Source organism: Eptatretus burgeri, chromosome 6 (genome assembly GCF_056783735.1).
Source record: "Eptatretus burgeri isolate ZD-2024b chromosome 6, Ebu_testis_v1, whole genome shotgun sequence".
Lineage (NCBI taxonomy): Eukaryota > Metazoa > Chordata > Myxini > Myxiniformes > Myxinidae > Eptatretus > Eptatretus burgeri.
The window spans coordinates 4840393-4865557 of NC_140966.1; the positions used below are offsets into that span (position 1 = coordinate 4840393).

Genomic DNA, 25165 nt, shown 5'->3' on the forward strand with positions numbered 1-25165 from the left:
GTCTTAGCGCCGGCAATTTTATTTAAGTCGTCCGTGTGAGTGAGTTTGTTTAGATAGTTACGCAGCCCTCAGGTTATTTATTTTGGGGACACGAATACCATGAATGTCGCACTCAGGGATCCGTAGGTAAAATGTACTAGGGGAAAACTACACATGATGGCACACGAAAATTTGACGACTCGGGACGAGTCTGTAAAAAGGGAAGGGGGTAGTGTTGTGGTTACCAGATTCGCAAACCACCATTCAGGTCCCTTAGGTGAGGTATCTCGGTAAGTGCATGTGTAGTTAGGCCCAAACCCGTTGTCTAGTGGGAATACATGTCATTTATACGTGCTGCGACTCTTCAGGATAGCCGTTTTTCCTTTACTATCTTTATTTTGGACCAACCGCCATGATCACAACCACAACATCAACCACCGACCACAACCACCGCTTCACCACAACCGCCACGACCTTTACCGTCACAACTCGCCACCATCGCATCACCGTCATCTCGCGCCACTCATGGGCACCGATGCTGGACTCGTGTAGGGCGCACGTTGAACAGCGTGTACAAAATCACGGATTTTCTGCTTCAAAAACGGATCCAAAACGACACACGCCCACTTTTTGCCGTCCAATCGGTGAGCGAGGGGCGAATTGGCCCCGCCCCCAGGGCGATCGATATATGCAAATTTGTGGATCAAAAAGCCTTCACGCCCACTTTTTCTCGGGCCAATGGGGAGCGAGGTGAAAGGTCAAAGGGAGGGGGTCAAAGGCGAAGTTACGGGGGGATAAAAGGACGGTGTTCGTCAGCAGAACGGAACGAAGGAGTCGTAAAAGTCGGAGAGTCGCAAGAGGGAACGAGAGAAGGAGTAGTAAAGGTCGGAACGAGTAGTAAAAGTCGGAACGAAGGAGTCGCAAGAAGTGAAAGAGTCAGCAGAACGAGAACGAGGGGTCGGAGAGTCGCAAGAGGGAACGAGAGAAGGAGTAGTAAAGGTCGGAACGAGGCGAAGGAGTCGGAACAGAGAGTCAAGACTTCGCGGGCGGTGGAGCTGCTCGTCGTGTGCGTTAAAAGTCGGAACGGAGGGGACGAGCTGTGGAGAGGCGGCGAGGGCGGACGAGGGGGTGCTCGCGTCGTGCAGGGAGCTGCACCCCTGGGAGGCCGACAGCGCGACCTGGCCGAGGTGGAGACGCTCGTCGCACATAATAAAGATCCTCTATACCCCGAGCATCAGCAACCCCCCTCCTGTTTCCCCCCCGCGCTGAGATAGTGCGACCAAGGGGGCCCCGTTCCCACCCCCTGCCAGGCACTGTCCACGAGGCCCGCGGGCTGCGGGCCATCGCGCTCCGCGTCTCATCACCAGACGGGTAGGCCCGACCAGGTCTCGGCCCCAGGCCTACCTCATTCTTGAGGGTATTTCTTTTCCTTGGTTTTGGGTATGTGTTGTCGGCGCCGGCCTGTGAAGTAGAATTGTGTAAGTGTTGCCGTGTGCTCGGTAGTCGGAATTAGCTCTGCACTGTGTTTTCACTTTTATGTTTGCTTTTTGTGTAAAATGGAATTGCGTTTTCTTTTTTGTGTGCATTTGGTGGAATTGTATTTGTGTGCTTTCCGTTCGTCGCGAATAAATGTGCTTTATTGTTGAACTGTTTCCCGCTTCGCTTCGTCTTTTTCCCCATTGAATCCCCATCTTGCTTCACGTAAAGGGTTGGTAGTGGGCTGGATACGCCCGATAATTAACCGAACCGTCGAGGTCGACGATAACACCGCTCGGTTATTCTGATATCACGGAACGGGTCGCTTGCGGGCCCGTGTCCGAAGTCGACCTGCGGCGAGGTGCGATCGCCCGGTCTACCCTCCGCGTGGGTACTTAGGTAGTTCAAATTTGGCGAGCAACCCTATCCCACGCGGGGGCTGATTGGCTCGATCGCGGTGAGACCGAAAGGTCCACCCGTGACTGGTTCCCGGCGTTAGTCCGAGAGGGTCACGACTGGATTGTCCGTCCGGTGGGCGACGTGCCGCGATTCGAGTTACGTGGCCGTTCGCACGCCGGCGGGCGCGAAGACCGCAACAATATAAAGCAAAATGGATGTCATATAGCAGATAGGGAATCACATTAAGATTATGCATATCAAATCTCATCCAGTTCCATCTACTGATAACTACTCGGTATCCATTTGAATGAAAAGTACCGAAAATGCAATTTGAAATCGGAAATCCCCAAAGTTCGAGGGGGTGCTGTGGGTGAACAAAGATCTAAATCGAAAATCCGGCTCGATCGTTTGTGCACAATGTATTCCAGACGATTAGTGTGAATTTCATTACCATCCGACCATAACCCTAGGAGGAGTAGCATTTGGCGCGAAGGCACCTCCAGCTCTCGCATATTATCGATTTTTGCACTAATTGACCTTTGACCCCTGACCAAAGCGAAATCGGTCAATATGTCCTGAGGCAAAGTTGTAGTACTCATTGAGTACCACGAACCTGCAAAGTTTCATTCGTATCGATGCACTCACCTGGTCGCTAGGGGGCCTTCAATTTTCGCCAATTTTCACGCATACCCTAATTGTAGGGGGCGCTGCGGGTAAACTATTCCATATATCACAAAAACCGGAATATATTTGATAGAGCATCACCTGTAGATCATTCGTGCCAAATTTCATAACCCTACGTGGGATAATGGCTTTCGGAATTGATTTCACGTGAACGGTACCGATTTTGAAGGTTTTTCGGTTGTTGCTAGGGAACCAAAGCGTCCCCAGCAACCATCACAATTTCCAAAGCACAAGGTCATAAGATGTACCTACCACCCGAGTTTGGTCAAAATCCGCCCATGTTTACTACCAATTATGCTGATGACAAACGAACAAACAAACAGACAGAATTACTGACAATAAGGGTCACCTATTTCGGTGACCCAATATACACATCACATTCCCCATGAGGAGTACTTGTCATGTGCAAAGTTTCAATTTCTTCCTTTGTGCGGTTTGAGATACAGAGGTCCAAAGTTTTTCCATTTTTCCAACATGGGTGCCACACCACGTGACCTACGACATTATAATCATCATATAAACATTCATGAGTATTCGCTCCTATGATGAAAATTTCATCTTAATCTGACAAGCAGTTGCAGAGAAAAACACTAAAGTTCTGTGTGGCCAAATGAACAAACAAACAGACTCAAATGCAATACCCTCTCCTTCGGCGAGGATAAAAATTACGTTTGTCTCGTAGTAGCAACCACTGTACTTGTTGCTCTGTCGCAGCCATTCGTATAGCTGTACCGCCGATATATCAACGGCCAGATAAACAAGTAAAAAAAAACAAACAAACAAGACATAAACCCGATGTTTTAGTCATTTTGCTGTGTAGAGTTAAAGAGCTAGCCCATAATTATGTACAACTAAAATGGTCACCAGTCCACCGCCTTTGATCAGATCGTAAAATAAAGTGAGAGCATGTGTATGCCACCATGGACTGTGCTTGTGCCAAGTTTGAATAAAATTGGAAAATGCATGTCTGAGAAATGGTTGGGACTCATTAAAGAAACAAAATGGCCGCCAGTCGGCTCTCTTCGATCTCATCTCGAAAAAAAAAGTGACGTGTAAATGCAAGCCATCATTAATTATGTGTGCCACATTTGAACAACATCGGTAAATGCACGTCCAAGAAATGCTTGAGGACGTGTTCAACATCAGGGGTTTACAACTAAAATGGTTGCCAGTTGGGTATCTTGGATCTGATGTTGAAAACAAAAAGATGACGTGCATATGTATACCATCATGTGTTGTATTTGTGCCAAGTACAAATAAAATTGGTCCATACATGTCCGAGATATGGTTGCGGACGCACACACGCCTGGACACAAAAATCGAGACCAAATCCATAAGCCCCCGTTTCGGACTAAGTCCAACGGTGGCTAATAATCTTCAATATCTCACCAGAAATGCTTTAAACTTAAAAAAAAATATTATTAACTATAAAAGACCCTTCAACTGACCATCCAATAATGAGGGAGCATTGCTAAAATGAGATGAGAAGAGGATGATGGAAGAGAGAAAGCAGTGCAGCAGAGTATGAGAGGTAAGATAAGGGAAGAGACATGGGGGTGGTATGAGAAAAGTGGGGGGGGGGGAAGAGAAGGGAAGCACACAGTCCAAATGACAGGAGCCCCCCCATAGGAAATTCAGAGGCAGTATCCAGCTTGATATCTGCCCATGAAATAAGATTTTAGTTCCTTTTAATTGCTTAGTCAGTCAAGATACTCCACTGCACATTACTGAACTTATGTCTTCACATCACATGCTTGGGCACATGCCTTGGCTCTCTCATCAAAACTTACCAGGTGCATATTGTCGGGTTGCTGCTGTATCCCCACTTATTTAGGGATATATTGTAGCATTGCTGAACTGGGTTTGCAGGTTTGTCATCAGAGTAGTGAAGAGGGGCAGCTCACATCCAAAACAAACCCCAAAACTGCAGCCCCTGCTGACCTGTGTGCACTTGCCACTCTCTAATCCTCCAATCCACCAATGGAGGACTGCACCCCATCCAGGGCACTGCAGCGAATCCAGTTTTTATGTCTCACAATGTCCTGAATTCTGTGCATTTCCCTGGTCATAGTGTCTCCACGACTGACGGGCCTGACTTCACTGTGCACATTTGTTTCTCCCTTCCCAATAAATAGTCCTCCCTCCCCACCTCTCACTCATAACCCCAACTCCTCAAATGATCTCTGCTTATCCCTATTCTCTCTTCCTAATCTGTTCAGGCCAAATGCCCCAATTCCAACTGGCTTGTTTCAAATACTTGAATACATGACTGAGCAGCCATGTCGGTCGGAAATGACAGGACTTGGGAATCCTGTGTATTTTGCAACACACATCACCCCAAATGAAAACCATTCATCACTGGACCTTAATTTGTCCTGCTCCCTCTCAGCTACTCTGGCCATGTGTTAATTAACGCAGCAATCTCTGTCAATTTTCAAGAGAAATCCCAAGGTGCAGACATGTACAGCAATTTATGAAGGCTGATTGGTCTGGTCTAAAATCCACTCTCCTCCATCTGGTCCATTATCCCATCATCTCCTAACACTGACTGATCCTGGAATATCTTCAATGTCAGATTCACTGCTCTTTTTATAAAGTGCATCTCAACCAACATTCAACTTTTCTGTCTATAATCTCGATGCTGGAAAACAGGCATGTGTTGAGGCCATTTCTGGAAGACCAATTCTACTCCTGGAAAGCAAACTCGATTTAAGGCAACCTGCAGTCTCTGTACATCTCAGAACCATTGTGTATCTACCCTACGAAGCACCAAGGCCAAAGATCAGGCTCAGCTGCAACCTAAATTCTCCAACCTCTCACAATCCTCCAAAACTTTGTGAGAGCTGGTCAAGTACACATCCCCCCCTGAAGGACAGTCATGTTGGACACGGTTCAAGAAAAAACAGTTCTTGAACTCTGTCTTCACTTAAAAAGCCAAGATCCCAAATATGTCATTTTATGCACAAATTATTTCCCCATGACAGAATGCAAGTTGCTTCCCCCATTCTTCATTTCAGAAAGTTGCAAACATGACTCCTTTTACATGAGAGATTCCAAAACTGATCCCCTCAACTACAGATTTCGCCTTCTCCCCATCTGAGCAAAGTAATGGAATCCACCATTGCAGCTGACCGAGGGCACCATCTCTTCTCTCACCAGTTTGGCTTCCAACGTAGCCATTCCATCTTGGATATGTTACTGTTGATGCAACAGTGGATGAATGCTCTGAACCACAAGCAAGAGGTTAGGGCCATTTCTCGAGATGTCTCTCAAGCATTTGACACCATCTGGCATCTAGCCTCGATTTCCAGTTGCCTTCGTATATTACGACCTCCTCCCCCATTCAAATAGTTTTCCAATTTACTCCGAGTGGAAACAGCAGGTGGCCTTTAATTAAGAGAATTGTCCTTTCCCACGATCTTCCCCCTCAGGTTGTGGTTAAATAAGACGGCATTTCAGGAGGTATGGTATTCTTTATCTACATCAAAGATGTGTTTCTCTTGAAAACCAACTTGACCATTTTGCCGACTCCAGCCGATGTAGAATGATACATCACTTGTGAAAAGCTGACCATAAGACAAGCCACTGGTCAGCGACTTGGAACATTATGTTCAACGCTGGAAAGCGACGTGCTCTCTCCACAAGGATCGATTGAATTTACAATCCACTTCTCACTATAGACAGCCAATGGAACTTCTTGTCCTGGTCTCACTAACTGCCATAACCTTTCAAATGAAGATAATGTCATCAAACTCATGGCAAAGCCTTGTCACCATTCGGCAGTTATTCTCCACAAAGCCAAGGCCTTTTACAGAGCACACAAAGTTCATCACATGGAACTCCATGAGAGTATAGCTTGCGAGTCTGGGCTGGTGCTTCTATTTCCCCACCCACGTTACTGCTCTGGAGCTGGTTGATAAGGCTTTCAGCACCACGGTAATCTCAAGACGGGAGGTGGATTCCCAAAGACTGCAATCTCCCACCGGCAGCAAGTTGGTGGGCTCGATTTTATGAAGCTTACATCTGGCCTTGCTCCTCTTGCCGCCCCCCCCCACCCCAAGCTAAACCACACAAGTTCCTTAAGAAACATTCACTTGCCTCCCCCTTCCCACAATCCAAGCTATTTTACAACCTGAATTCATTCATCCCCTCATCTTCCCCAAATGTTAAATAATCTCCCTAAAATCCGTCATCTCCTCCTCCTCCTCCTCCTCCTCCTCCTCACTCAAGTCTTTTCCAATGTGTTTTCCATCAATACCTCGTGCATATCCAAGATCTCTGATAAATACTGATTCCTTCACATTCTGTTTCTCTTTCTTGTTACTCTTGTGGATGACTAGCCACCCACTCCCACCCCATACCCTTTGGTCATTTGTAAACTTGCTGCCCTTTGATATTTAGCTCCTTCATGAGCTTTGACCCTTGTATAAAAAGTCGTGACCTTTGATAGATTGTGGGAGAGACAGACATAACATTTCATCACGCAAACTGTAAACATCATCAACACTGAAAGTCTCCAAATTTGGAAAGTTATTTGGAAGCGAGTAATGCATTTTAAAAATGTTCGAATTAAATCAGTTTCTCTTGGACGCGCAACTCCAAAATCAGCCAAACAAACCAAAGGGTTTCATTATCGTTAAATAATAAAAAGATTATTATTAATCGACCATTGTGTTTGGACAAATTCCTGCTTACACCTCAATTTTCATATTTTCAGCTGCAGCTGACTAAGATTTCTCACTGATAATTAATATAGAGTACAACAGCTACATTTTGAGAACATCCACTGACAGTTTCACTTTAAGTAATCAAAACATTTTCTACATGCATGTACTTTATTGATCATATCATATAGGCATTCAGTGGCAACATAAAGTTTCATTTTTATAGAAAGTTTACTCTCTAAAATAAAGTATTTTGCAAATATTTGTAATTTAAGCATTACATATTGTTACCAACAAAAAAGCCACTTATTTTATGGATGGTGTATGGAGCAGCCTGTGGCAGGAATGATCAAGTCAAGTCAAGTCTACAGAAGAGACCTTTTGGCTGAAGAATGACCTCTAATCAGAATATAACTTGAGGTCTAAAATGATGCTGCAGAGAGTTTCCACGCAAGCCCATCTTCAGGAACCACTTGGCTTTTGACCTCTGCAAGTATCGCATATCTCGCCGCCGCTTGAAAGCAGTCTCTACACCTGGATGTGGCAAATAACAGTTACAATAACGCATGGGTAATTCCAAATCCATATTGCAGTACCCACTTGTTTACCTTGCTCATCTGTTATATTACCGATTAAATATCACGCAAATATAATCATTTAAAATGTAAAATTTGCAAACAAAACATCAGTGATCAGACTGAAAGCACGAAATTCTCAAAATCAACAAGCCAGTGAAGTTTGAAGGCTTTGCTCGATATTTTTCCTGACCTTCATCCCCACGCCTTCCAAGCGCATGGTACTGCCGCATCACCCGTCCCAGAAGGTGCGTGTTCTTACGCACCGCAATGGTCTGTGGCTTTCCAAATCTCTGCTTGAAGTAAATCATGAGTGAGCGGTGCCCGATTCTTGCACCTGTGAGAATTGAGCACAAGCAATATGCAGTAAGCTTTTAGATGGTCATAATTAGGTAATGCAAGACATGTGCTTGTGATCACTTACTGTAGAAGTGGAGATTTTCATGTGACTAAATGTTCATGCAAAGCGACGAAAACACGTTCGCGCGTTTAAAAAAATTTTTTTTTTCGCAAAGTGGGCACAAGACATGCGACAATCTCAATGATGTTAACCATGTGAAACGCCAGCGACCGTTTGTATAGGGAGAAGATAAATTGCAGTGTATAACCAGAATTGAAGAGAGAGTTCTCAAAACATACTGCTGCGTTTATGGAAATGGACTCCGGGGTGGGGCGTTTAACACATGAAGGGATTCCCTAATTAGATATTTAATTAGTAAATGTGCTTAGTCGGGTAACTTTCCCTCGTATCTGCAATGAGGAAAATGCATTGTGAGTGTTCGCATGTTCCATCCCCGTCGTAATTCCCCACCTGAAGATTTTCCACTTTCCATCCATCCCAATCCCTCACCCTTCCCCCTCTCAGACCTCTGAAACCCTACAAACTCCCGTTTTTTATTTAATCTATTCCAATTCCTCCCTGAAATCCCCTCGTATTGTTTTTCCCCATGTAATTCTCCTTGCACCTTCTGCCACCACAACCACACAGACACCACATTCAGAGCCAGTTCTGCACTGCCAGTAAGAGAAAACTGCAGGGCCACATGCTTGCCACATGACGGATGCTACGTGGTGAGTGGGATGGGCTGCCCAGTCAACGACATCACACTGCAGCAAAGGAGGGCCAGTGGGGACGAGACACGAGCGGGAAACCACCACCCTTACCCTCCCCAAAGCCCCGCCACACCAAACACATATAAAAAAGCTGACATGCAGCAGCGCATGGATCATCTCACACACTGAGAAACTCGTAACTGCCTGCCTTCCAAAAGCTGTCTGCTGAACCACAAGCTGCCGGTAAGCGTTGTGCCTGGACGAGTTGGACTGACCAAGACTGATCAAAGGGTTCCGAAGGCAGTATGCAATCCTCGGACACGCACACACACGTGCGCGCGCACGCACGCACGCACCTCTTTTCTTCTCATCCCTACCCTCCACTTTGCACCAATGCAGACCCACCTGTGTATAGGGTGAGTGAGCGAGGGGCCGACCCAAAGCCCAGATCTTTTTCTTCCTTCACTTTTCCCAATGCGAGTGTGGTGTGCCTGTCCATCCCCAGATAAGTAGATCTCGTCAGGGAATCTTTACATGCTCGGGGTGTTCTTGTGCAACTTTGCGTGCCTGTAAATACGTGCTTTATATTTGGGAAACTGCTGTTACTGCCTGGTTGTTGTTTTTTTTCCCTTCATTGGTTCGATGTAGCGTACAAAATAAATAGACGCGAAGTTGTGCCCCACTAATTCGCTTCATTAGAATAGCCAACGCACCAACTACGGTTTCGCTCATAGACGAAGTGGATGAGGTTGGACGTTGAGAGCGCGGTTTCCCATCTGGGCGGGAATAAATCAATGGTTAGGTAACGCAAGTATTTGATTGGGGACCCCGCCAGACTTAGCCCTCTCAGACGGCGTCCGTGGTTGCTCATCATCCCGTTGGGTCCGGAATTATTCGTGCCTTGCAGCTTCAGCGTCGGAGGCCGAATAGCAGGTCTGAGCAACCCCTTTGTGAACATCGCAACAATACAGTACTTTATTATAAACTAAGGTTTATGAACCTGGTGGAAGTCACACGGAACCAATGAAGCACTGTGGAGAACCAAGGAAATGCCATCACCATGTAGGAATCAAGGAACCACTGTGCGGAACCAATGACATACAGATTGCAAAATACAATGACAAAGTCTGATGAAGCACATCAAATTAAAGGTCCCCTGACATGCAAAAGTACTGACATTTCATTTATACATGTCCTAGAGGAGTTTTTCATCGTGATTTCAGATCTGACAATGTTTTTTTACAATACTCATTCTGTAAAATGTAAAATTAAAAACAAACCTCTTCGGGAACGCCCCTAAAAATTCTCCTGAAAGGGGAGTAACCCACATGACGTCAACTACAGGATGACAAAGGCTGCATGTAAATTACTCAGGTTGGTTGTCTACGTGATTCTATTGGCTTTCTGTGCGTTTCCACATTTGATTGGTCGACTCAATCGCTTCGTTCATTTCTGCTTTAAAAAAAAAAATCGAACATTTGTTTTTGAATAATGGATGACATGGACTTTCACTTGTCTGGTAATGACAGTGAGTGTGAAAGAAATGAATGATTTTGGTCTGAATCACATGGAGAATTGTCAGATAACATAGTCGCGGGAGGTGAAGTTCAGGCAGCTGGAAATGAAGTATGGCCCTACCAGTTCGAGCCCGAAGGAGGACAAGCAGAGGAAAATAGCAATGAAATTCCCAGAGTTCATGATGATTGGGAAGACATCGAAGGAAGACTCGGAAATAACAACTGGTTAGACTAACTCCTATTCGTAATTCAATAATGTAAATTCGACTTGCATACTGCTCGATATCAGAAATATTTTAGTGAGGTGACGTGAACAGCGCAGCGGACATGTTGCTCCGTGGCGAATTAATCACAAACAAGGCCGGCGCATGTCATCGGCCGTATCTCTCCGCGCATAAAAGGAAGCAATCTCCCTGTCCGGATACGATGAAAACTTGTGTGCAGAACACACCTTGTGACACGATTGTCTCAAGGAGTCCGATAAATCTGACATTCTGCTGCATTTTTATTTATTTTATTCCTACTGTCGTCATGTAGTGCCAGTAGAAAACAATGAAAAAAAAGAGAATAATAAATAAAAGCTACAGCAAGTCAGATTTATCGGCCTCGTCGGACGGACGACAGATTCATCGGACTCGTCCAGACCAGTGTTTCTCAACCGGGGTTCCACGTAACCCTACGGTTTCGCAAGAGGTCGCTAGGGGTTCCGCGAGAAACAGTAATAAATCGGCTAATGTATTTTTGAGTAGTTTTTGTTTGATTTAATATTCGTAATTTTACTATACACGTACGGCATATTGTTGGAAACTCCTTGGTTATTATAATAGAGGTTTCAACCTCATATTATTTACAATAACAACAACCATAGGGAATGTATTTAACGATGTCTATATGGCACCAGTGTGAAACCGTCCTCACTGGTTAGTGGACGTCCTGCACGCGGCGGATTCGTGCATCATTGAGTGACTGACTCAAGTACAGGACGCATGCACGGTGTCCATCTATCTTCTCTGTGCTTCCTAGCGTGAAGTCTGTCTGTCTGTCTGTCTGTCTCTCTCTCTCTCTCTCCTGATGTTTACCTTTATTGCTTCAGCTTTATTTGTTTAAGTTTTGTTGATCAAGTTACATGAGGTGTGTTTTTTTTAATTGTCAAACAGACTTGGGGTTGACGAATACTTTCAAAAATGACGTTTTCAAACAAAAAATTTTTTTTTTGTGAATTAAAACCTGGGTGTGAGGTCTCAAACGAGCAGTACGTTTTTTTTTTCATTGCCTATAAATTTGACAAAAAGGGGGTCATTTTTTCCTTAAACCAAGTATCCGAAAAAAAAAAATATTATATTTACCACGTGAACTACGATAAAAATATAAAAGAGCTCGATATCAATAATGGTATGTAATAATTTTTATGCAGGGGTTCCCTGAGACATGAAAACTATTTCAAGGGTTCCACAAGGGCAAAAAGGTTGAGAAACGCTGGTCGAGACTAGAGATCTCGAGTCAATCCACTCTGTGCGAGTTTCTGTACGTGACGTCAATGCTGCGATTCACTGGTCAACTTTTTTTAGGGGCGGGGCATAGCAAGTTGTGAAAAGCACCAGAAATGATCGAAATATTGCTCTAATTATCCCATTTTTGATTTTTTTTTTTTAAAAACATGGGTGATTTCTTCACTCGGAAGGTCAAGTTAATATATAAATGACCCGTATCTTGCCAAAAGGTGACCACGTGTGACTTCTTTAAGGTCACACTGAGGTGAACAGAGCTGCTATCCACCAGGAGCGACTCCTTGAGGAATACCTGCCTACGAGAGATTTACTCAAATCTGTTTGCCACGATGAGAATCGTTCTACAGAGTAACCATGAAAAATATGCGTTTTCCTCATAACGTCACCAAATGACGTCATAATGTCTCAAACTTGACATATCTAGAAAGCACTCATCGAGGTGTTCAATTTGAGGTACTACACGATATGGTTCCTAAAACTTGAAAATTTGACCTTGGGGTCAAATATGTTTGACCTTAGGCGTTAACCATGAAGGTCAAGGCCAATCGCCACCAAAAATTAATCAGCTGAGCGCCAGACCATATACGACATTCCAATAAAGTTTGAAGACGATCCGATCAAAATTACTCAAAAAATAAGGGTTTCGTCGACTCCCCTGATTTGCGACAAAGTGACCTTGACCTTGAAAATTTTATGTGCTGAAAGGGACCTCAATAGGCCTCTGATATGCGAAGTTACAAAAATTTCCAATGATAACTGTGCTCTGCAGAGTGATTTATACATGATTACAGACAAAAAAAATTAAAAAATAAAAAAAAAAACATATGAAGGTCAAGGCCAATCGCCACCAAAAATTAATCAGCTGAGCGCCAGACCATGAACTATATTCCCATGAAGTTTGAAGACGATCCGATCAAAATTACTCAAAAAATAAGGGTTTCGTCAACTCCCCCGATTTGCGACAAAGTGACCTTGACCTTTGACCTTGACCTTCAAAATTTTATGCGCTGAAAGGGACCTCTGTAGGCCTCTGATATACGAAGTTACGAAGTTACTAACAGCCAAAAAAAAAAATACAAGCTGACTAACATATCTTGCAAAAACTTCGTTTTGGCAAGATAATAACCAGAAAGTTTTGCATGTCAGGGGACCGTTAAGTCAATTGAATGTGCAGATTAGTAAATTCATGGTCTCCTGGAGCATTGGTTATTTTTAGTGTTGGGCTTCACCTAAAGAAACAAGCGGTTGCAGAGAAAAGAGAATTACAAAATGCAGACACATACGTTCTACGTACGTATGTAACTGATTGCTTAACCCCACTTTTCGTTTCGCAAGCGCAGGCTAATAAAAGGTATCAACAGCTTTGGGAATTTGAAATAATCACAAGAATAACAACCAATCAATGCAGGTTATTACAGCTCTTCTCAAACTCCAAAATAATAGCTTGGGCTCAGTTTGCTTACCTGAAGGAAGCTGAAGTTCCATTGTATCTTCATCATATTTCAATATAATGTCCTCTGCTTCTTCTTCTTCATCATCATCAGAGTCCCCTGCTACACCACCTTTATAATCAGGATAGCTCGGCCTAAAGAGGGACATTGCAGAAACTTCAAAAAGCAAGTACATTTAATAACTGGAATTCATAACTTCACACCTTTTGATTATTGCAAAAAACACAAAAACAAAAGGCTGACATCTATAATAATAATAATGTCCGTCAGTCAGCAAGTCAGTAACTCAGTCAGTGTGTGTGTGTCTGTCAGTCAACCAAAGGTGTGTGTTTCAACCACAAGGTTGGAAGGCTCAAGCTGATGAATCTACAGCAGCACAATCCTCAGCATCACCTCCATCACCAAGAAGAAGTGCAAAGAAAAATCCAGCATGTCTTCTCATGGACTTGTCAAACAACTCTGAGCCTGTCTAACTAATTATAAACACCATGCATCCCCACACCACTGCAGGACAGCCGAGAGGTACACATACCAGCTCTAAGCAGTCAAGCCTGGTATTGAATCTCAACCCAGCGATGAACTGTCATCCCGGTGTTTCACAGGCAGGGTGATTAATCAATGTGCGTGCAGTCCCACAGATGGACGTTAAACTGGGCGTCACATCTGCCAGAATTAGTTCGTGGACATTTAAAATCCATTCACAAAAAAGTACGGAGCTATCCCCCAGCATCCTGGCCAAATTACAAATTCCTGCTTTCACCTATAGGGGCACTGCATCAGCAGCACCACCACACCCTCAGTCAATGATGCTACACACTACCTGCCACCACTACTGATCGGAGGGTTTGGTGAGATCCTCGGATCAGCCCCTGCACGGGCCATCTGCGATGCACATCGTCATCGTGTCGGCCCGTGCGCCGAAAAGATGATTGAACTTAAATGTCTTGCGGAAGTAAGTCATAACAATGTTTCCGCTGCACAAGAAAAAAAAAAAAAAAAGAAGAAGAAAAGACTCTTATGTATAGTATTTTGTTGCAATAATATTTTTAATTTCTTGTTTTTTATATACCATGTCAAGGCTCGTGTAAGAGCTAAAACACAGAAACATAAAAAGTCAAGAGACAAGAGGGGCAGGAGAGGTAAGCACCAAATAGTGGGGAACAGAGACAATAGGAGATCTGTGGAAGGGAAAAGGATTGGGCTGAGTACATGGGTAAACAAGATGGTACTACAGAGACTTTCAGGAAGGAAAACGAGGAATTTGAAGGAGGTCGGTATGGGGTGGATTAACGGGGGGAGTGAAGATCAATATTTTGGATGAGGGAAGATATGACATGGTGGTGAATAGCTATTTTGAAGACTTGGAGGGAGGAGTGGGATTGAAGAAAGTGTGGGAGTTTATTTCGGAGACAGGAAAAAAGAAAAGAAAAGAGGAATGAAAGAGTGAAGGTGAGTAGCGATTACTGATTTTGGCAGTATCACTAGAAAGGGGTTTTTAGTGGACCTTGAGTGCCCTGCAGAAATACGGTAGAAGACAAAGACCTCTGACCTGGATCAGGTGAGAGAGAGAGAGAGACCCAAAGACTCAGTTTCATCACGGGAGATACCAATGATCCTAAAAGCTTTGGTCTCCACAGCATGAAGTGGAGTGAGGTGTGAGGCGGGAGCACCACCCCAAAGAGGGGGGAGGGGGAGCAGTACTCCATCAGACTGCAGATGAAAGCTTTGTAAGTGGTTAGAAGCTCAGGTGAGGTGTGCCAAGGATGGACTTTGCACGACATAGGATGCCCAGTTGGTGACTGACTTTGGAGGCCAGCTTGGAGATATGGCTTTCCTAGAAAAGATTGTGGCAGAGGGGCCCAAAAGCCTGAATGAAAGGACTTCTTCAAAGGGATTGTTGAGAAAGTAGATGGGAGGGGGGGGGGGTTCCAGACGGTCCTTTCAGCGAGACAGAGTCAGGGTATGAGATTTGTCAGGATTGAAAGACATATTCCAAGTGTTTGACCAATTTGTGATTTTATCCATGTCTGCATGGAGTGAAGAGGCTGCTGCCTGCCGATCAGAGGGATGACAGATGACACGGCAGAGGGTGGAGTCATCATCAAAGAGATAAAGAAGCTTTTCCAGAGAGTCTGAGAGATCATTAATGAAAACCAGAAAAGGCATAGGGCCAAGAACACTGCCTTGAGGAACTCCAACCTGGACGGAAAGAGTAGATGAGGAAATTCCATTAAGAGCCACGCGTTGACTGTGACAAGAGAGGAAGTCCGCGAACCACGAGTGGAGACTGCCTTGGATAACATAAGAAGAGAGTTTGGTGAACAATGCTGGATGCCATACCGTATCAAAAGCTTGTGATATGTCTATGGAGATGGCTCCGATCTCATGTTTGGCATTTCGGACCTCCATCCATCCTTGGGAGAGCAGAAGCAGCATGTCCAGGGTAGAATGACCTGGTCTGAATCCAAATTGATGGTCAGAAATCAAGCCATTGGAGAAGAGAAAGGATTTGTTGTCAGAAGCGATGATGGATTCCATGACATTGCTGATGATTGGGAGCAGGCTGATTGGATTGTAGTTGCAGGGATCAGTTTTTGCACCTTTTTTATGCAGAGTGGTAATGTTTGCTGATTTCCAAGCAGACGGCAGATGACCTTGAGTAAATGAGATGGTGAGCAAGAGCAACAGCGCAGGTTTTTAGAACACGTGGGCTGATGCCATCTTGACCGGTTGCAGAATCTGAGTTGAGGTTTGACAGCAAACTCTCCACCTTATCAGGAGTAAAGGACACAGAGTCCAGGAACAGCTGGGTGTGACTGGGTAAGGTGGGTACAGAAAGCGATGGGTTTGGGAAACAAGATTAAGAAGCAAACAGAGTTTAGGTGTTCAGCCTTTTCGTGTGCAGTGTCAGCTGTGCAGCCATTTGAGGTAAGGGAGGGGGGTGGAGGGGGAACATACACCAGAAACAGACTTATCCAGACACCATCAGGATTTGGAGGAGGGAGACAGGTTTGAGAGTTCAAACTTGAGATGAGAAAGGTGTTGTTTTTTTGGCTCTCCTCACGGTAGATACACACTTGTTCCGAGCTTTGTGGAAGGAACCGAGATTGCCTTCCATGAGGTGAAGGCAAGTTGTTTCAGGACAAAAGCCTCACCACAAGCTTCAGTGTACCATGGGCGGGAGGAAGGGTAAGACAACTGAAGACGAGATGGGATAAATTTGTAAGAGAGATAGAGATAGAGATAGAGAGAGATTCTTTGAAAAATATCCCAGGATGAATTGATGTCAGTGAGAGTCGAAATGTGAGACCAGTCTGGAAGTTTGATGGCTGCTTGAAGACCCTGCCAGTCAGCCTGAGTGAAATGCCAGACTCGTCGGCACTGAGGTGGTTCTCTGATAACAGCCAGAGATGACCGTTTTAACAAGGATGTGGTTAGATAAACCGATTGGAGCAGAAAAAAGAACAGCAGACATTTTCTGGGAAATTGGTCAAAATCAAATGCAGAAGAGATGGAGTACCGTTGGCTGAGATCCGGGTCGGGAAGTTGACAGATTGTGTCAGTTCCAATGAGTTGCAGAAGTGCCATGGCAGGTGAAAGGTATCCACACCCAGCCAACTGGCATGATGGCAATTGAAGTCACCGCATATGATGAAGAGAGAGAGTTGGGATGAGAGGATAGAAGTTTGTCCATATTTTTGGTGAGCGAGATGTAAATGGAGTCAGCACTGTTTGGTGGACGGTACAACACACAGATAAACAAGAGGTGGGGGAGGAGGGGAAGCTGTAGCCAGAGGTATTCCTGGAGACGTGGAGGGGTGAGGGTAGTGCATGGAGAGTGAGGAATAGAGTTTTTGAGGCTCAAGTCTATCATACCAGAGGAGGAAGTAACTAACGAGTCAGACATCTTGAAGAAGGAAAGTTTCTATTTAGCAGATTATGTCTGATTTGTCAGTGGTAACCTGTATGGAGAGATCAGTCAGGTTAGAGCGAAGGCCCCAGATGTTTGAGGTTCACACTGTTCATGAATGAAGAGGGGTGGGGGAGGGTTGGGAGAGGGAGGAGAGGTGAAGATGGTGAGAGTTGTTGACAGATTGCAGAAGAGCTCGGGGAGAGGGTCGGATGGGGATGAGGACAAAGGACTAGGTGGTGAAGGGATGAGTAGCAGTGGGAGTAGTAAGAGAGGGGCAAAGGGAAGTGGGAGATTGGAATCGGTGGAGGAATGAGCTGGAAGAGAGAGGATGGGGGAAGGAGGCAGCTTTGTGGATGTGAAGGGGGGAACTGTTCGTAGGGAAGGAAGCCACGTGGTTCCGTGGGGGAGGTGAGAAGGGAAAAGGTTTTTTTTAAAATATTTTAAGACATGAAACAGGGAAGAGTTGGGAGGGATGGAAGGAAGGTGGTGGGAAAAGTTGAGAAAATAAAAACTGATGGTAATAAGGAGAAAATACAAATAAACATGATCGTGCACATAGACGGGAACACAGGTCGGCCTCAGAGAAACCCGAGATGACAAGACTGACGAAAACTCACCAAACAGCACAAGTTTTGAAACAAAACCAAACTAGGAACACACAATAAAGATGGAGGCAACAAAATAATCGTCAAAACGCAAAAAGCAACGACCGAAAACTCATGTTTGAGAAAGTCGGCAGAGACTCCCTGGAGAGAACCAACCATCGCTCAAAAACAACCCAACCATCGCCAATTAATTTACTCTGAAAAATTTCCACTCTCTTTCTTTTGTAAGGAACACATTCCCCCTTTAATACATTCTAAGTAGATGGGATTTTGAAGTTCGATTTACATCATTTCAATTTCAACGATGTTTTCCAGGAACGCATCTATGACAGAAATAGGGAAGTGCCTGTACATACGTAGATGCAGTGTATGCGTATGTACATTGTACATATATGTGGTTATCCTTACTATAATTCACTGAATGGTGTTTGTGTAATTGTGTGTTTGTCACGCTACTCCTCCTGCAGTTGCGAGGCGATTACATCCAGACTTGCTACATAGGATCAGCACGACCCCAATTAACGTACAGTGGAGTTGTTATATTTGCCGGTGATCTTGGGGGGGGGGGGAGGGGACGCAAAATCTCGATGTAAATGTGCATCATGCCGCACCACCTCCAGGTGGTGAGGTAGGCAGGGTATTACAAGTCTCCACCATTTACAGTACAGTGTTCCTGTCCCCACGTTATCCAGTGCAGAGAGGCGTTTTGAATTATAAGCAGTCGGTATGTTTTTGCTTCATGCACGTAACCTGGGTTACTTCTATCTTTTTTTCTGCCTATAAAGAGCTGTCAGCTGTCTATACACAGGCCAAATAAAGGTATGCGGCAAAAGAATGCATTGCATGCTTGGAACAAGATTGCCCGTCGGGCGGGTACTCTGCAAATAAAGCACAACACAGCATGCATGCTTTCTCTGTCTCCCTCTCTGTCTCAGTATTCCCGTCAGCGAAGCAACAGTGCTATTTGCTTGTTTACAAATATAATAAATACTGTATATGCACCCCATTAACCAAGTGCAGGTAAGTTTAAGTACCCGAACCTAAAGTCATAGAAGTCAGAGAATTCCAGAAGTGCATCTCCATCAGCGAAGACCTTGCAATGTCCCTTGTCACGCATATGACCCTTGACAGCCTCAAGTGTGTAGAATGAGCGACCGTTTTCATTGCACCACAGGCACACATTCCCCACTTCCACCTTCTCTCCTGTGTTAATAAGGCAACAGCATGTAATGAAGCCACACATCATCTTCAAACTCCAGCTTCCTTCACATCTAAATCGAACAGTCATGCCAGTGGGTATACAAGTGGGGAAAGACAAAAAATAAAATAAAATAAAAAAAAAGAAGCAAATCAAAGGCCGTTGGTTGACATGAGCATCGCTGCAAAATGACAAAACTGAAAAACCCTTCTTCCTGCCATACTGGAGATGTTTCTTACCCAGTCCAATACCTCTTCCATAACTGGTCTTGATGGTACACTCTCGGCCTCAAGAACCCATCCATAATGTCGGATACAAAACTCACCCACTCAAGACCTGTAATACTTCTCCCGACCAAAAGCAAAGTTTTGAGTTCCATCATTGCAGCAGACCTCAAGAACTATCTTTTCTCCAACTCGCTAATCTATGACAACCAGTTTGGCTCCCAACCTGGCTATTCCTCCTTGGATATACTACTACTCTCTGGACAGCAGTGGATGGATGCCCTGAACCACAAGTAAGAGGTTGGAGGACATCTCTGTTCCCACAATATCGATTTGTTTTACATTTCCTTCATGAGACCTACAAAAAAAAAATTATACCCAGGAAAACACCTTTTGACTTTTGTTTTGTTTTCAATTCCTTTTTCTGTTTGCATAAAAGTTTAAAATAAATAAATAAATAAATTGATTTAAATATAAATATTGAAAATAAATAAATCCTCCACATATTTACTGAAAAACTGCACTCTGCCAAAAACACCTCTCAAATCTGTGGCATTTTTTTTTAAATGAAGGGTTCAAGGTTCATAAAAGTTACAGGATGGAAGATGATGATGGGTCAACACAGGAGGGAAGGGGTTTAAACCATTGGTCCCCAACCGGCAGCCGCGGAGCCCTATACTGCGGCCCGCAGGACTTTCCAATCAAAACACATTTCCATGAAGCAATTTTAAAGGGGTTTACACAATGCCACTGCCGGCCATGAGAATCGTTCTACAGAGTAACCATGAAAAATATGCGTTTGCCTCATAACGTCACCAAATGACGTCATAATGTCTCAAGCTTGACATATCTAGAAAGCACTCATCGAGGTGTTCAATTTGAGGTACTACACGATATGGTTCCTAAAACTTGAAAATTTGACCTTGGGGTCAAATATGTTTGACCTGAGGCGCTAACCATGAAGGTCAAGGCCAATCGCCACCAAAAATTAATCAGCTGAGCACCAGACCATGAACTATATTCCCATGAAGTTTGAAGACGATCCGATCAAAATTACTCAAAAATAGGGTTTCGTCGACTCCTCCGATTTGCGACAAAGTGACCTTGACATTTGACCTTGACCTTCAAAATTTTGTGCACTGAAAGGGACCTCTATAGGCCTCTGATATGTGAAGTTACAAAAATTTCCAATGATAACTGTGCTCTGCAGAATTTTTTATATGTGATTACAGACAAAAATAAAAAAATAAAAAATAAAAACATACAAGCTGACTAACATATCTTGCAAAAACTTCATTTTGGCAAGATAATAAAAGAAAAAGAGTTGGACAAAAGATGACACGTTTCAAATCGGAAAGATAAGGTAAATAAAAGGAAAACAAAATAAGTGTTTGGAAAGCCATGTGGGTGAGGTTGGAGGGTTTTGGGCGAATGGAGGTTTGGGAATAATAAAAAAAAGAAGTTAGAAATAGAACAAATCATGAGTTGGGATGGGGGGGAACGGCACTATATTAAGAATTAATGAGTCGTCGTGAATGGGCAATGGAATGTCAGGCTCACCAAGGTAACTCATGAGACCAGGAAGGTTCACCAAGTACTCCACGTCTGGGATGAAGAAGCTGTGATCACATGACATGTGTGCCATATTCTCAGCGAGAGAGGCTGATAAGTGTGGGCAGAAGAGGCAAGTAGTGTTTGACAGCACATCTTCACTCCCAGAAAGTTCAGCAGCTGTTTCATCTTCTTCTTCATGATCTTCTTCTTCATCATCTTCATTAACATCTTCCACGTCTTCCCACTCATCTTTAAAATTACAGCAAACAGGTTCAGATTAGCTATACAAATCAGGTTAATTGATATTTATTTTTAAATAAATTAATTTAACATCTTGGTTGTTTACCTGCAGCACTGTGCAACAGTTTGGGTTATTTTCACTTTGGTGGTGCTATTCCTCGAGACATTTGTGGGAAGATAGAAGTGTGCAATACAAGCAGGCAATTCAAAATTTATGAAAGCAGATATAATATCAGTTACCATAAAGTTATTATAATAATAAGTGTGTGTGTGTGTGTGTGTGTGTGTGTGTGTGTGTGTGTGTGTGTGTGTGTGTGTGTGTGTGTGTGTGTGTGTGTGTGTGTGTGTGTGTGTGTGTGTGTGTGTGTGTGTGTGTGTGTGTGTGTGTGTGTGTGTGTGTGTGTGTGTGTGTGTGTGTGTGTGTGTGTGTGTGTGTGTGGTTTCTCCACAACTCAAACCATGAAACCCCTAGCAGCCTGAAACTTTGCATGTATTCCAAGGGAACTCCAAAGGAGTGCATGAATGAAAATTGGGTGTTTGGGAAAATTGAAACACGCCTTTTGAAGATAATCTGCAGCCTTATCCTTTGTCAACCCCTTTATCAGCCTGCTCTTACTCACTGGTGTCTTAATTCGCCATTTTATTGGGGCCTGCTCAACAATGCCCCGACTTGGAACAAGCCGCAACGGTTGATCGATGAAGCGCTCAAAATTACCGCCCCCTTTCCTCACTCGTATTGAATGCCTGATCATCATACCGACGAAACGTTGGATACATCGCAATGCTGATAAAACGCCCAGACACCAGTGTTTGTGGCTATATTTAATTTCTGCAAATGTGATAAACTTGACAATGTCTTAATCAGAATTGAATTAAAAAATTTAAACTTCCTAATTGACCTCAGCAGCAGCTGCAACTGCTAAGAAAAAAAAAAGACGAAGAAGAAGTTAATTTGTCCAATTTGGACATTGTTTGACACTCTGGACGTCAGCTGTAATGCTTCTAAACTTCGAGTTTTATTCACACATAATTTGATACTCCGGACGGTTCATCAATGTATGTGCCGTCTGCTCGGATGGACGTTAAAACAGGCGTCCCAGTCTGCCAGCATTCGTTGGTGTATGTTAAAGATCCCATGGTGTCCTTCGCGAAGAGTAGGTGAGCTGTCACCGGTACCATGGCCAAATTCCAAGTTCCTGCCCTAACCTGCAGGGGCATTGCCACCATGCTCCCAGCAATGATGCAAACCAACAGCCACATGCTGGAAACAAAATGATGATGATGATGAGAAAATGACATCGGAGATTTTGAGCTGTTATCAAGCTTCAATTACAAAAGATGCTCCAATAATTTGGTATTAAATTAGGGAGAGGAAGGGATAATTTCAAATACATACTCTATATATCTATATAAAAGATCGAGAGACGATCCTAATTTATGCTTACAGCTGGGGTGTAGGGCACCTGCAATATATACATATACATATATATCCATCCCCAAAATATATTGTTGCTAATTTGGAAAGACCCCAGGGAGTTACATTCAATACATGAAAGAACCCTGGAGTTTAGATATTTCCAGTGATTCTGTTTAGTTAGAGTCTGTACATGTACAGCCAAAATATATCGTTCAGCATGTAAAACCACAGAACCATTCCAGGTTGTACCTTTTGCAGCATTAATCACAAACTTCTATAACATGGATCGCTTGCATGGAGCAAACTGAAATTGATAATTATCCTCATTTTCATAAAAATTGAAGTCAACAAATTATGCTTTCCACATGTGAGGTGGATTTTTGGCCTACAGAAAACTCTTGTTTTATGCGGGAAGTTACGTTTCCTCTTCCCTATGAACTCAAGCATCACGTACTGAAGCGGTTTACCAGAAATCACCCTCGCTTGTGGTGCAAAACCATTCACTACCCCATTGTGTGTTCTGTGCATTTCTTTACTTGGTGGATAATGGGCTCGTTGACGCCATAATTCCTGCCCATGCAGTGACAACACGCACTCTCGCCCCGACCAAGCTTATCCAAGACCTCCACTTTCGTGCCAAAGACATGACTTTTCTCGACTTTTTTGCATTTGGTTCACCATGAGCAACAGCTTTCCTCTTGGAAGCCATGGTTAAAAATCACTAAGGGCATTAATAACTGAAAACAAAGGACTTGATTACAATTCAACAGAATGCAGTGTTGACGTGGAGTACAGTACAGTACAGTACAGTACAGTACAGCACATGGTGTGCATCTCAGTTACCACCTTAACTGCAGCAGCTCCGCTGATTTACAATAATATTTGTGTAAAGTCGAAACCATGGTAAAGTCCCAGGGGTCGTCAAATATTTTTCATCTGAATGGATAAACGCCAGCTGCCATTAACATATAATTAGGGGGCAAATAATTATATAACATTGGAGGGAATGAATTCAGGAATAATTTAGCAGGTAAATTAGCACCATGCAATACGGGATATGGGGGAATTAGAATTCGCTCTGCGTCCAGGGTCAAGACTGATAAATAATTTTGGTGTGGCTTTAATGGAAATCCCTGGGGGAGGTTAAAATTGGCAACGGTCTTGTGTTCTCTTAAAGAGACTGGTAGAATTAACAATACGACCGACTGGGGCCTGGCAAATTATTTATATTTGTGCAGTTTTCCAGGACTTTCCAGCACTAGAAAATGCTTTTTCCTTTTTTCAGGAAATTCAAGGAGTTTCAAGGACTGTGCGAACCCTGTTCGTATACAGTAGGGAGATGGTTCGGCTGAGAAACAATTTCAGTGCAAAAAATATCATAAACATCTGAGTGTAGAAAGAAATACTAAACATTACGATCTGCAGAAAGAATTGAGAAAACAAACTACCTTCATCCTCCTCATCTGTCCCAGATGCTTTGTCCCCTTTGTGCTCCATCAGATGCAACTTTGCAGCCTGTTTCTCAAGCCATACCAGACGTGGTGGCTTTTGTCGACGTTTCTTCGTCCGAGTCTCACCTTCTACAGGCCCTCCTGGAGGTTTCTGTGCACTTTCAGCCACGGCCTGCTGGATTCCCACATTGACGTCATTGGCGACAAGCACCACATCTTGGCCATTTCCAATGTTTTTCTTGTTTACCTGTAACAAAAAGATGAAAACTGGATGTGTTGCATTCCACTTAAAGCAACGATGCAAGAAACCTCATTTGGAAACTGAGAAGGGCACTCGGCAGAACGCATACCCTCCTCCCCATAATGCCTGATCCACGAGAACATATCTGGCCATATACATTTTTGAACTAGAAGTGCACTCAGTAGAGGGCATATCTCCACCACGCAATGCCTGATCCACGAGAACATATCTGGTCCAATACCTTTTTGAAATATCACGTTATATATCATTTTTGGCCCCATCTCAATGGTGAAGAATCACTTTGAAAATTAAATATTTCTCATATACAGATCTGGATCCGGATCTTCACCAAAATATAATCAGTTTGTCCTTGTCACACACCGAACCTGTCCACAAAATTTCATCAGGATCCGTCCACAACTTTTTGAGATATCCTGTACACAGACAAACAAACAAAAACAGAAAGTGGTGAAAATGACCTCCTTCACCTTCGGTGGTGGAGGTAACAAGAATATATGTTGATCTTCGTGGGTAAAAGCAAGTATTAAAAATTACCCCCGTGTGGGGGTGACGGTCATCTCTATAATACCACAAGTTCTCAATGTTCAGTTATGACCGAAGACTACTGCGCAGTTCTACTGTGCAGCTCGAACTGCGCAGTTTGGTTAAAGATGACTCGGCATTTTGGTGCGCGCGCATGAAATTATGTTTTGAAAATAAATGCCGACGTTTACATTTCGGGTTTTGAAACTTTTGCACCTTCGGCGGAAAATGTATTAATACAAAAGGCTAAAAATGTGTTTTATATTTATATTTCATTTCTCCTTCCTTCCTTCTTTGCGAATCGCATCAGCGTTTTTGGCCATCTTCCAGATCACATGACGATCAAACGGGAAGGAAATTAAAAAATCTGTCTGGTTAGATACAAGATTATATTTTTTCTATCATAATCAATAAACAGTTGCCGAATATCTTATAGAATGGCAGACTAGATAGGTTTTGAAAATGGCGATTTT

At 43.6% G+C, this 25165-nt stretch overlaps 1 protein-coding gene across 1 annotated transcript in view; it reads right to left on the minus strand.

Annotated features, from left to right (window-relative positions):
- Nucleotides 1-7354: 7354 nt before the first annotated feature.
- Nucleotides 7355-25165, minus strand: part of ZNF622 (zinc finger protein 622) — a 34641-nt gene continuing 16830 nt past the window's right edge. Inside the window, exons 3-8 of the mRNA XM_085883798.1 lie at nt 23906-24155; nt 20807-21049; nt 18865-19027; nt 13319-13440; nt 7971-8114; nt 7355-7736 (exon numbers count right to left, since the gene is read on the minus strand). Of these exons, the coding sequence (XP_085739924.1) occupies nt 7606-7736; nt 7971-8114; nt 13319-13440; nt 18865-19027; nt 20807-21049; nt 23906-24155 (1053 nt within the window). The 3' untranslated portion in view covers nt 7355-7605. The remainder of the gene's footprint in view (nt 7737-7970; nt 8115-13318; nt 13441-18864; nt 19028-20806; nt 21050-23905; nt 24156-25165) is intronic.